This window comes from Poecilia mexicana, unplaced genomic scaffold, assembly GCF_051168715.1.
Source record: "Poecilia mexicana isolate PSO_F unplaced genomic scaffold, ASM5116871v1 scaffold_13, whole genome shotgun sequence".
NCBI lineage: Eukaryota > Metazoa > Chordata > Actinopteri > Cyprinodontiformes > Poeciliidae > Poecilia > Poecilia mexicana.
The window spans coordinates 23638389-23652376 of NW_028263382.1; the positions used below are offsets into that span (position 1 = coordinate 23638389).

Here is a 13988-nt window from a genome sequence, read left to right on the forward strand (position 1 = left end):
TTTCCCAGTCAGTATAACCAGGATGGTGGTGCCTACAGATTGCTCCATGAGGAGGTAAAGAAACACCAAACATCACCAAAAAAGTTGACAAGAAAGATGGAATACTGAATCTATGCATGCTGCCAAGCACACATCGGTAGATCAGGCCTACATCAAGTAAGTGACACATCATCAGTGGAATTGTTTTTTTAATCAAGTCAGCTTTCAGATTTGCCTGCCAGAACCTGCTAGAAATCCAAAATGGGATCAGATATTTTCTGAACGGATGGTCAAAGCATATCTATCATCCCAAAGTTTTACTAGTGTAGCATGTCCTGTGCAATCAGCACACACAGTGTAAATTAGTTAGATTTTTTTTATTATTATTACTTATTTCACAATGGATGACTGAGAAGGAGAAATTGGTTTGGTCTCAGGAATTATTCAAAATCAATTTTTAAGTCAGACTTATTCACCGTAACTGGACATTGTGAAGAGCGGCTGGTCTCAGTCAGTGTTTGTAAGTAACCACTTACCACCTTTGAGGGCCATTTCAAGTCCTATTGCTGGAAATAACTTCTTTTTGCATGAGAAAGGGTTTGCCAACTTCACTTGTCTGGCCAACACAGTGGGGCGACATCCGGCCACTGAAGGAGACTTCAATGACTTGCAGGCTCTGGTGCTTTTGAGAACATTTCGAGAAGCCAGAGTTGATCTCCATCTCTGGTTCTGACTATTCCTGTATCCACCACAGCTGTGGAGCGGACATTTTCTGCCATCAAACAAATAAAAACATATGTCAGAATTAAGCCAAGAGACAGGCGACTCGCAGCCTTGACCTCAAGGCCACAGAGCAGGACTTTTTGATGGAGCTGAAGCAAGGAGATCAAGTCAGAGGACTGATTTTATCTTTAAAGAAATTGTCAGCAACTGAGAGAGTATTATATATTTTATTTAGACGTATGTGGCACAGTTGTAGCTGAACTGAAGAGATTTGAAGAGGTCTTATCTGGCTTTCTTGTTTTAACAACAATAATTTGCTCGCAGCTCTCCAGATAAACTATTATTATATTTTTTGTTATCCTTCATCGCAATCTTTTTCAAGATACAGTTTGGCCTTATAGACAGCAGCTACAATAAATAGGCCTTTGTTTCGCAATGTATTTATACCACAGGCATAACAAAAGTCATGGATTTAGGTCTTTCTGAAAACATTGATCAATTTAAAAAGTTCATTGTAAATAAAAGTATTTCTGCTACATTAATAACAGTTGTTGGGATTTGTCAATAATCATGCTCTCTGTGATTTTGTATGTATGGTTACTTAAATATACTGAATATCAGGTTTGGATTAAAAAAATGCAGAGTGAGACTATGCCATTGCAGTTAAAAGTTAATTTATTTAAATATTTGCAATTTATTGGAGCCTCAAAAAATTTACTGAATATCTTAAATTGAGTTGCTAACTGTTTCATCTAATCTGCAGTTGTACTTGAAGTGTTATAAAATGATCCTGAAACCGATGAAGAAGCAGCCAGACACACGCAGCATTTATAAATCTTATTATTGAACAATAGTCACAATACAACATCAACAATGCCTTGCTAGTGACAGGTTCTTATAATCCCAATATATTGTATAGTTACTTTGTAATACATTATTGAGAGGCACTTCCAGTAAGTCTGGCAATAGAGGAGCTACAGTATTGTGTCTAAATTACAAAACAGTAAAAATAAATATTATTTCTAAAAGTTTTTTTTTCTTTGTCATAATATACTTTTAAATCTGTACAGTATATATTTTTATACAAAGTCAAACAATAGCAAGAAATAAAAAGTTATATTTTCCTTAAATACTGGTGAATCACACAATTTCCCCCCATCCTGTAGGTATTGCTACATGAGTCAAGTGCAAGATACTAGAGAGAGAAAATATAAAGAACTGAGTCAGTGAAGCGACTGCAATTGCAGAAAAAAAATAAAATAAAACATACCAGCCTTGTCTTATTTTACAGATGGTGGAAGAAAATTGTTTTGGTTTTGCTTGAGACAAACGTGGAAAGCCTTAAAACAGTTTGTAGATACATGTACATGTGAAAATGTTATGGCACAGGAGAGAAGACCCCGTTTAACTTAGCAAAAGCAACAAGCTGAAGAAAAATGGAGTGTTTTCTTTTCTTTTTTTTGGTTTACGATGCCTTCAGTCTGTGAAGAGTTGGTGAGTTAAGCTGTGTTGCTACCAAAGTCCACTAACATGGGACCGAAGGAATAAATCAATCAAAGATAATAACACTATAAGCAGTGGTCTATTAGAGAACTGCTGACAGTTTTTCATTCAGTTTCATCTGCGTTTACATACAACAAAATGTGTATATAATGTGTACATATCCCAACATCACAAGGTTCTACATAATGTAAAAAAAAGAAAAAAGAAAGAAAATTAGTTTAGGGGTCATTTTGTGCAAATCACCAAAAACTGCAAAGCTCAAAAGTATTTCTTTGGTTTGCAGAAGTAAATCTGGTTGCAACAATATTTCAAAGAAAACACTCATACCTTGATAAAAATTAAAAAGCTTGGCTCTGATTAGAGGCTCTGTTCTTTTTCTTTCTTTCGACACAGAAAACAATTTAAATCGATAGTTAATAATGCCACCATGGAGAATTAGGATGACTAACATCAAAAGAAAGAAAGACAGACAAGGTAAAATTGCAAAGAAGAGTAGTAGTCATAAATGCCAAAACAAATTAAATAACAATTTTCATGTTTCATAAGGTGGAAAAATGATCAAATTTTGTTTTATTTTGTATTTTAAAGTTTTAAAATGACAAAAAGAGCTAATAAACTGTATTGAGGACAAATAATTATTGAACAGTTATACTTAAAGGGCCCATATGATCATATTTAGCATAGTTTTGAAACTAATTAGTATAACTAAATCCTCGTTGGCATGTCTATTATTTTCCAAAGTAGATAACTCGTTTTAAAATCCACCCTTTTGACACAAAATATCTTTTAGAAACATGACGTACGAGCAATTATGTGCTGTATGCGAAATCCAAGCTTACTTACCTATTTATTGGAAAAGCAGGTGAAAGTAAGCACAGGTGAATCTCTCCTCATCAACAAAAATTGAAAACAACCTCTCTGTTCAAAACACTTTTCACCCCAGGATTAAAACGCTGACCGACAAAAACACAACAGTTTATACAGGTGTTATAAATTGCTATAGTGAAGTATGCAGCCATATAATTGTGTTATTTGTGAACTAAAAAAAACCATCTCAGCAGGAGAGTTCTGTGTTTTATTCAGTTTTCACCAAGCATTCACTGATGTCAGCTGATCCAGTTAAATTTAATCAGACAAACTCTCTCTACATTTTCCTCCAGGGTTTTACTCACCATAGCAACAATCTTTTTCTGTGTCTGAGCCAAAAGAATAACAGGCTTGATTTCATTACTTTGACTTTTAATCACTAAACTTACAGCCTTCTTACAAGAAGCCTGACTTTTAGGCCCAAACAATGTGTTTAGGGAAAGTAACTGTAGACAAACTTAGAGGGGCCTGACAGATAATAGTGACATTACTTTAGTGAAGTTAAACCTTCAAAGTATTGATAATATGTAGTAAAGTGACTTTCAGATGGTTCCATTCGCTTGCACTAATGTTTTACACAAACACCACGTAGTTTTCTTATTTATTGTGCTTTGGTGACACTATTGTTATCCTGATTCTTCCTTTTGCTGGTCAGATCCAAAGTCAGTAGGGACTGAGACGGTCCACCACAATGCTGGTCAGAACCAGAGCAAAAACTACATCTGCCCAAATCATAATAGAACTAAAATTTTTGAAAGCACAAATTTTGTCACAAGCAGCTATAGCTACATTTACACCACTGTGGTAAAAAATTACAGGCAGCGAGAGCTTTGAAGCGTGCCGGTTTGCTACGTCTCCAAGCCTTTCTCTACTTCACTGGACAAATTGCCACATAAATCTATGCCTGGAAAGTTTTCTGTTTCTACTTTGGTATTGGCTGGTCATTGTGTTATGCACATATGGCTGGGTCTGGTGTTCTTAATGTAATGCCATTACTCGCTAGCAACTTCTAGCTTCATTCTTAGTTTTGCAGAGGATGTTCTGCTGCATCACTTTGCCACAGAAGTTGTAACACAGTGTGATGTGCAAATGTTCTCTTTTTCAAGTGTTTTTTTTTTTTGTTTTTGTTTGTTTAGTTTTTGCATATTTCTTTGAGTTTGAACATCAAAATAATATAACTATTTAATAGTTACATTAAGCAAACAACGTTTGATGCAGAAAATACTGCCTGGATGAAGTTATTTTACCAGAATATTGCGCTGCACCAAAATGACGAGCAGTGTTGATCACATGGCTGACCTGCTTAGATGGAGGGAAAACAAAATGTTTGGTAAATGTAAGTGCTACTAAGCTAAGTTTTTAGTGATGGAGGTCTTAAAAAATGACTTACAAATTTTCCTATTTTAATTTCTTACTCTAAGAAACATGTTCGTCTAGCAATTTCTCAGAAAAGGTCTTTAAACATTAAAATTATACATTATCTGATTATCTTATTCAATATGCTTAGCTCTCATGATCTGGGGAAAAAAATTGCTGTATGAGTCTCAAAAATATTTTTTCATGTATGTACACAGAATTAATCATTTTGCAAATCTGTCTGCTCTATTCAAGGCTCATTTGACATTACAGATAAATAACATTTATTTCCTTTAGTAATTTATCAAATGGGCATTTAACTCTAAATGGTTGTGAAACAATTCAACATGGATTAGATCATTCTCAAACTTATGGAGCTAGATATAACTGGTGCAGAAAATCAAGTTGCTTCAAACTAGTTTTCTAAAAAAAACAAAAAAAAAACCCAACAAAAAAACATAAATCTGCTCTTTCAAATGTTAACGGTTATATACAATATTGAATTTAAAAAGCTAAAATATTGAAATGATTCTTTAAACTTAATTGTTATTGTTCATTAAAAACACACACAAGTCTTGGATTTAAAAAAATATAGAAAAATTTTGACACACTGAATATAGAAATAAAACTGTTCTTTAAATGAACTTTTACATTGTCAACAATTTCTGCCTGTTTATTCTGCATTATGCCAAGATGGCTCCACTGGGGGGGCGGGGGGGGGCATATCAGAACAACCCCCACTCCCTTTAAAAAAACATTTACACTGTATTTGCTAATATTTCTGTAATTGCACTGGGCATCTCTGTCTGGTAAAAGTGGCATGAAAAGTTTAAGTGTGACAAAAAGCATAATAAATCTCCAAGGGGACGAATATCTTTCACAGCACTTAGTAAGTGCAAATCCGGTCTGTTCGTTCCTAATGTTTCTCCAAAACACTGATCCACACATTTGAATTTCTGAGGACTTGCACAATCAGAGCTTCAAACATAGGCAGACTTCAATCTATGCATACATGTGTGATTTAAAAAACCCCCCACATATATCTGGAAAGTCTTGTAAATGAAAACCCACATTTTGATCACAGCTTTGATTGCTTCAAGTCTCTTAGATTGTTACACTGTTATTGTACAGTTGGAGAAGAAAGACATGTTTTGTCTCAGAGAGTTTTATACTCTGAGGCTATTCAAATTTAAGCTCAACAATGGAAAGAGAATATGAAAAAATGTCTGAACGTTGACTTGGAGCTTTGGATGAGAATCAGGTGTAATGTATTGTATATTGTGTGCTGAAATGTCATTTTTTTCTACAGTTTTGTGGTTACTTTCATAGTATTTCAAGTTCAAAAGGTTCCTCTTTTTATGAAACTACAGCTGCAAGCATGTTTTTTTTTTCTCTTTAAGGGCATCCTTATCTGCATGTCAAGGCATTACAAACATAAAGTCCAGGGAGATTTGTTCAGGAAGGTATTTTGGATCCAAATGAATGAGATTTACATTTTATGCTGAATTTTAGTTTTCTTACTTTGCCAATTTTTTTTTTAATTTTTGACCTGGACGTCCTCAGATTATTATTACCACATGTTGCTTTTCACTGTTTCATGCTTTCTCAATAAAAGGTCCTTGAAATGTCTTACAGGCAATGATAAAGAAAAAAAAAACATCTACATCTAAGCCTTTTGGACTTTCATGCAAACAAAAACAATAGAGCAGATGGTGTGATTGTTGTAGACTTCCCAATTTATACCATAACAAACAAACTCCAGTACTCCATGTTACTGAGTAAAGCCAATGAGCGGTCAAGGGTATTAGGTTGCACATTTCAGCCCTCCTGCGCTATAATGGGCGTTCTAATAACAGTGCCGTTGATACAGCTACATATTTCTACAGCATTACAATAGTATTAGCAAATAGTAAATGAGTACGAAATTTTGTCACATGAAACAAGCATGTTTAATAGACTGCATAAGTCTCTTTTTTTTAATCGAGAGTGTTTAAAAACATCAGCTTGACTGCTTAAAGGGCATGTATGGTGTATGTCAGGTAGTTAGTACTGATCAATCGTTACCCAGCAATTCACCTGCTATATTAGAGCTACATGGGCTCCTACCATCAATACTCATGGTTATTACCTGTCATCTAGCTCCTCAGGTTATCATACAGTAGAAAACTCCCTGTTGTTTGATTGCTTTAGACATCCAGTGCAATCACTCTTACACTCACCAGCAACTTTATCAGGTTCGCCTTGACATGTTTGACCTCCGTGCATTTTACATCTGACAGATTAAACATGATACGATGTAATGATGGCTTCCAAAGTTGCCGCACATCCATGACTCTAATGTCCTGGTTCACCACAGCCAAAGGCATTCTAATGGATGGAAATCTGGCGACTGAAGAGGCCTCCGAAGTACAGTGAACGCAACGTTATTCCAAGAAACCAATTTTGAATGAATTGCGTTTTGGGACATAGTTGAAGTAGCCATTAGAAGATGGGTTCACGGTGGTCATAAAGGGGAGGACTTATATTCAGTCAATCACTGGTTGTAATGTTGGGTTATTTGAACTACTGTGACTTTTTTTTTTATCTTCTCAATAAAGTCTACTCACTCTCCTCCAACGCCTGGCATCAACGAGGCGTTTCCGCTGACAGAACTACCTGTAAACCTGATAGATGTTTGTGATAACTGCAGTATATCAGTGGTTTCTAAAATACTCTTGCCATCAGGTCTTAAACTAACAACGGCCTTTTCAATCCCCTTTTCCTTCCCCATTCTAACCCCAATTTGAACTTCAGCAGGTTGTCCTCACAGCGGTTAGGCCCTAAATATAATTGGCTGATTCATTACAAGCGTTAAAGGAACTGATGAAGTGCATCTCATAAAGTGTCTGAGTGTAATTTGCTTTGCCTTCGTCTTGAGTCAGCTGCAGCTCTCGCAGAGCTAATAGTCTTTCAGCTGTAATTATGGTTCTGATGGAAGCTACCTGTTGCTGCTATGTGAGTGAAGACGCTAAGTAGCCTCAAACCTCCCCCGATACTTTTCCGACGTCAGTTTAAATAGGCTGTAATGCTTGTTTTCGTTCGTAGCTGGTAAACACAGATCATCACATGGTTTTGACTTCTAACCAAACTGGATCCTCTTCAAAGAGCTGCATCTAGAACAATCTTCTAAAATATTAACAATATTTAAAACCCTGCTGGCCCTTCGTGGAAAGCTACATGTAATGCTAAAAGGTTCCTCTCCCTTCTCTCATATCTCCCCGGTTTCCGTACTAAGCCTCATTGCTTTGGGCTGTCCTTGGTGTTCAAGCTGCCCTCCATCATCACCGAGGACATCAAAGGAGAGCATGAGCGCCACCTGTCAGGCTGTATGCTATGATATAGTTACACTCAAACAACTGCTGGGTTATTCCTCTAACTCAAACTGAAGGGAAAGAAGATTAAACAAAAACTGTGTCAAAAAATTGAGAGCTAAAAAGAAGAATGAATCCTCATAGGTTTGCAATTTTGGACTTTTTTTGTTGTTTTTTGCAAAATAAAAGCTTAAGATTACTCTGTATAACAATGTTCATGTCAGTAGGGTTTGCTATGACTTTAATTCACACCAGAACACAAGTTTGTTCACTTAATCTAACATTAACATTAGCCTTTTACTTGCTCAGCACCCAATAGCTGCTTTTACCAGGTACGGCGACCTAATGCTAGATATATTCAATGTTCATGCTTTGATCAAATCAATATTCCACACAGTGTTATATTCTGAGAATGAAATTTAACTGTTCGTAATGTCTCATTAGTTGGTATGTTACTATCAGTGGCCTAAAGTTTTCAATAATTATGAAATTTACTATGTCGAAAAAGTAAACGAGATGGTTATAATAAATGGCTATGACATATGGTTTGTTTCCGTGTATAAGTAATAGATAAAGGGCTCTATTTGCTGAGGAGACAATTAATCAGGATATACTAATAATCTAAGTAGCTCATTGACCGCTACAGACAGGCCACATGCCCCCTGCAAGGATAGCATTTAGAAAAAACTGTATTATTTGTATTATATAGATAATAATAATACATCTTATTCAAATATCACTTTGTTTAGTTGTATTTTCTCTATTATCTCTTCAACACTAGCGTTAGACATTAGCCACTTTAACTTATTTTGGGGTTAAAACCTTACTCTGTGTGCTGCGTAAAGCCAATGGTTCAATCCCATCGTGAGAAATAACCTTCAGACTGATAGCAAAATAAAGCTAGTAGTGTTGCTTATAAACCAGCAGTTTTTAGAGTGTAAGGTATAATCAGAGGAACCTTTCCCTACACGACCAGAGTAACTTTGAACAAAAATGTTAGTCTCTGTGTTATTTAAAGTGCTTACATCTCTTATTCTGTTTAATTTTTCTCTCCATGCTACTATTGAAACTGGCTACATATACATGCTACTTAAATTCCCTTTACCTTTTTTTCTTTTTGTAAATATAAAAAAGGCTACAATGCCCTTGTTTAAAATCTGACATCTAGACATTTTCTTGTTGGTGCGTAGTGCCTAATGGTTGCCAACTGGCCTTTCAGGTCCAGAAAACTTTATTTATGTAAATCTCGGGTGAACTGTTCCCTGTGACTCGGCACTAGCCTTGTCCACCACAGCACTATACTTTATATTCGCAAAGATTTCACCAAACTGCCAACGTTAACATTTTTTTTTTCTTACTCCATTTTGGTTTCTGCTAGGCTGTACAAATCCAACCCAACATTTCCGGGTATTTAAAGGAGAGAGAAGCAAACAGATGGGAAGAAGAAGCAGAGAGAAATACAAGGACGAGGACATTGGAAGTCCTTTTGTGATTCTAATTCTGCCTTCCTGAGTTGTTCAGCCTGAAAACACGTTGGTGTCTGTGTGACCAAAAATTAGCAAAAATTAAAAAAATAAATAAATAAATAAAAACAGGGAGAAACTGAATGCTAAAACTCTGTTTCGTGAGATTTTCCTTGAGCAAGAATAAAGCTTTTGGAGCAACAAGGTTCCCTTTTGAAACTTCTTCTCTGTTTGGAGTGTGGAATGTGAGTGTGATTGTGTGAAACTTGCGTGGTCCTCTGATTTTTATACAATACCACTGGCTCTTTCTTCAGTTTCCTTTACTCCACATGACTGCAGACAGCCTTTTCCCTGACTTTCATCCCATTGTCCTGAAGAAAGGGCTTGCTGCACACCTTCAGCAAGCTGTGTTGGCTACAAAGGGAGATGCAGGAAGAGCATTTGTTGGCCCATTAGTGCACAAGGGACAGCCGGGGTGAGGGCAGGGCTCCAGATCCAGAGTAAAACAGCTCAGAAAGTAAAAAAAAACAAAAAAAAACGTAAGTCTGTTTTTCGCAATCACCACTCTGTTTCTACCATTTCTTTGTCTTCTGCTGATCTCCTCATCAGATGTACTGACTATGCGTCGTCCCAAGTCCTCAACCCTGATTTTATTAGGCACATTTTACCCAAAACATCTTCTACAGTGTTGTGTCAAAGTGATGTGCTGGCTACCATACAAAGAGTTTGGTTAGGAAAGAAAAAAAACAAACGTTTTCAAACAATGGTCAAGATTCCTGGTTTAAGAGGAGGTTCAAGTTTATAATCTCATTCTGGAACGTCCTCTTTTTCTCCTGAGGTCTCTGATTGTGGAAGGACTTCCTCTTCCTCCGCCACCGCCGTCTCTTCGGCTTCATCGAGGTCGTCGGCCGACTCGTCCTCTTTGCTCGCCTGCTCCTGCTCCTCCTCCTCCTCGCGGATTGCTGTGATTGAATCTACAGGTTTGTCTAAGCAGCTGGCCTTCTCTTCTTGAGTCTCCTCTGATGCTTCGGCTGCAATCACACGTTTCCACATTTCATGGTTTTCCAGGAGATGCTGTGTGATCTGACAAAAGACCTTCCGTCTGCGCAGCCTTTTGGCTTCTTGCCGCTCTGTGGAAACAAAAGGAAAACTTGCTAGCCAAGCAACTGAAGAAAAAAAATATGGCTTTTACTCTGTAAAAAAGAATGACGACCATTTGCTGACCATTTTCTTTTTGTTTCATATTGATTTATCATGACGTGCTAAAATAATGTATTGTAATGATTGTTACTGTTACAAGGAAGTATTAGGGCTAGTAGATAGAAAAAAGAAAAGAAAACTGGCCTTGGAAGAGTATATTTTCACACAAAAAAATTAAGGTTTGAAGATTCAATTCATATTTACATGAAGAAACATGAATATTCTCTGTCAAAAAGTCTTACAATTGCAGAAAAAAATCACACTTCCCCATTATCAAAGACACAATTTTACATTAAAACTAGGATGTGTTTGACACTGTGAAGTCAGACATTTGAAAGAGAAAACCTCAGAGTAACTGAGCAGCATTTATCTTTGTGAGGTGTGACTGCAGAACAGCATGCAGTTCTAGCCACATAAGTTATTGCCGAAAGAAAAAAAAATGCAATGCTTGTTTACATACTTTTGATCATCACTTTTATCGATTTCTTTTCAGGGGCTCTTTCTTTCAAAGTACAGGATCTGGTACCAAGCAGAGAAATTGTATCGTCTTGGTGCAAAGACACAAATGGTGTGTTTGGAGATTTATAGTTTTTTTTTTTTTACAATTTGTTTGATATAATGAAGTCCTTTTACAATATTCCTTATGATTGAAAGCTGTTTCAAAGGACTGAAAGGATTGAATGTGTGTGAAGAGTCAATATTTTAAGTATTGACCATCGTTCCCCCCCAAAATATAAAATTTAAGCATAAGAAAATCTTTATAGAACAATAATTGTTTGTGACATAATTTGCCAATTTTCCATGTTTCATAACCATCACTGCTAAATGAGTTCTATTAATTAGGATGCAGACGTACGGGACCCGTCGGAACCTGTTGACGCCTCCTCATCCGCCGTGTCTTCCTCTTCTGTATCGTGTCCTTCCTTTTCAACATCTATCTGAACCGCCTCTTCGGACAGGTCCACCCAGCGCCCTGGCATGAGCGCAGCAGAGTCGTAGGAGGAGCACAGTGGTCCCACTATGTGGGAGATGAATGACTGCTGTAGTTTGGCGAGTTGGGGGGCAGACCGGTCCATGAATGGGCTGATAGGGAGGCCTAAAGTTGCTTCTTCATCACCCTGGAAGGATGCAGAGAAAGGAATGTAAAAGGGAGAGGAAATACAAAATACACAAGGACTGGAATAATAAACATGTGCATATTATTCAATAAATGCACTTTGGCTGAGCCAACATTTTATTTCGCTCAATTAAATCTTTTGACAGTGATCGTAAATATATCGCACAGCGGAGACATGATAATCCACAACTTCCAAACTGCATTTATTTTAGCCACTCTTCAAAAAGAGAGAGACAAGGCAACATAATGTCCAAGAAAGTCAAGAAAAGGCAGAAAGAGAATAACTTATCACCAAAACCTTCCCATACATAGTCAGAATAATAAGTGTAAAACTACTGGATGGGGGAAAAAACCAGTCTGGATAAATACCCATTTGACTATAACCCCACATAGGGAGTAAGTTAAAAATATCCTTCTTTCTCACTAAGAGAAAAGCTATAAAGAGCAAATCTACGGCGCAAAAATTAGATGCTGTTTGCTTGAGAAGAAAACACAAAGTGTGTCCTGCCATCAGACATGTGGAGTTTGGTTAATCGTACAGGAACCTTGACTGTGACCATTTGCTTTGGTCAGATGAGACTAAAAATGTGCATTTTAGTACCAAACTCTCCAAATGGTTCTCAAAGGATCAATAAGTGAAGGATCTCTCTCCTTCACGGTTCGGTACGGTGGAGGATCCATGATGCTGTGATCCCGTTCCTCTTCCGACGGTGAGTACATGGTGTCGTGGCCTTTATAAAGTAACAGAACATTTTACGTAAATGGACTGCACCAGTTACTTGTAAACGGGTTTGATATTATGTCTTTGAGCACAACATTGACTCAGAATATGTGACCCAATTAAAACAGGTACGGCATAAACTTTCTCCCCATGATCAGTCTTTGCATGGAAAAATGGCCTTTATCTCTGAATGCTCCAACCTTGTGCAATTTTAGAAGATTCAGTGTTTTCTTACTGGCAAAAGGGATTGTAGAAAATATAAACAGTGGAGGTAACAATAGGTACAAGTGATTAGATAAAAAAAAAACAAACTATTATTTCTTCTGTTGGCTTAAAAATAGATTTCTTCTTATTTTTTTTGTACATCTTTGGCAGTGGTGCATGTAAAAATGGAGGCTAAAACTGTATCAAATAAATAACACAAAAAAAAAAACTGTTCAGCCAACTGTGGATAAACTCTATCTCTGAAATATTATGAATTCAGCTGTCAAGCACTGAGAGTCCCAGATATACAGCCCCCGGATACAGTCGCTGGAAAGTAGGTCAAGTAGACTACAAATAGAAAAAAGATGAGTTCAAAGTATAACTAATCTTTAGGTGTCAGCCTACAAAATAAAACCGTCTCACTGTCGGAGATTCGGTGCAGCTGTAACGACTCCAATCTGCACATTTTATTCCCACGCGATCAAAACAATTGTGGGCATTAATAACTCTGTCTGAAATTGATCTGCCCCCGTTTCATCTAGTTAACAGATTTACTCATCAGGAAACATAATTGCAGTGCGTGAGTGCATCAATTTCTTCTGTTTCTCGTCCTTGACATGATCCACGTCTTCTCATTTTTCATTCAACCAGACACATCACTGCATATCTCAGTTGGAGGATTACCTAGAAGTTGCTCTGAAGATTGAATTCTTGGAACCGCTGCTCCCGTTTTGGTTTTTGTAACGGAACCCGAGATAACAAAACGGAGGAAAAAGAAGGAACAAAATAAAAGGATTGTTTTATTTGTTCCATCAAATGTTATGACAGTGCAGGATTCTGTTTTGTTGTTTTGTCGGTCTGATGTTACTGCTTTCAAGCCGTACAAAAAGAGGATGGGGGCTGGGGGACAAGGATTCCTATTGCCATGGCAACCAAAAACCTGTATGGCGTCAGTGTGGAGTACTGGTGGATATTGTATACGTCGCATCCATGCCGGATCACAGCCTACATCATTTTATTAGGCATTAGCGGTGCTCGACATGTCGAAGTGGCATTACGCAGGGTGTGAAACAAATGTGTGTTTACATCTCTGACAAGCTGTGTGAATGTCTGTGATCCGACTCAGCCACTGAATGAGAGCTGCCAATGATGGCACATTTAGGTCATCCTCCCCCTTATATAAAAAAAAAATCACAAATGCACTCCATCTCTCTTTTGATGCCTCCCAAAAGATTTGAGCTCTGCTGAACTGCGGTTTTAAGTTTGTCATGTAAAATTCCACTTCACTGTTAGTCAAAGGAATCCTGTTATAGCAAATGCCTTTTACATCTTGATAGTAAAAATATTTTCTAAATGTTTTTTTTTTTTTTTTTTTTACATGTGCGAATAACATAGAGTTATAAAACTAAACATCCCGGAAACTTAGAAACGGCTACAGCTGCTACGCAACACGACTATCGCTCCAGCTAATCAGATTTTATCTCTATCCTCCAGGTAGTTCGATG

At 37.1% G+C, this 13988-nt stretch overlaps 1 protein-coding gene across 1 annotated transcript in view; it reads right to left on the minus strand.

Annotated features, from left to right (window-relative positions):
• Window positions 1-1524: 1524 nt before the first annotated feature.
• The window catches only part of LOC106927792 (cGMP-inhibited 3',5'-cyclic phosphodiesterase 3A-like), a 62965-nt gene continuing 50501 nt past the window's right edge, over window positions 1525-13988 (minus strand). Inside the window, exons 15-16 of the mRNA XM_088012129.1 lie at window positions 11298-11559; window positions 1525-10371 (exon numbers count right to left, since the gene is read on the minus strand). Of these exons, the coding sequence (XP_087868255.1) occupies window positions 10049-10371; window positions 11298-11559 (585 nt within the window). The 3' untranslated portion in view covers window positions 1525-10048. The remainder of the gene's footprint in view (window positions 10372-11297; window positions 11560-13988) is intronic.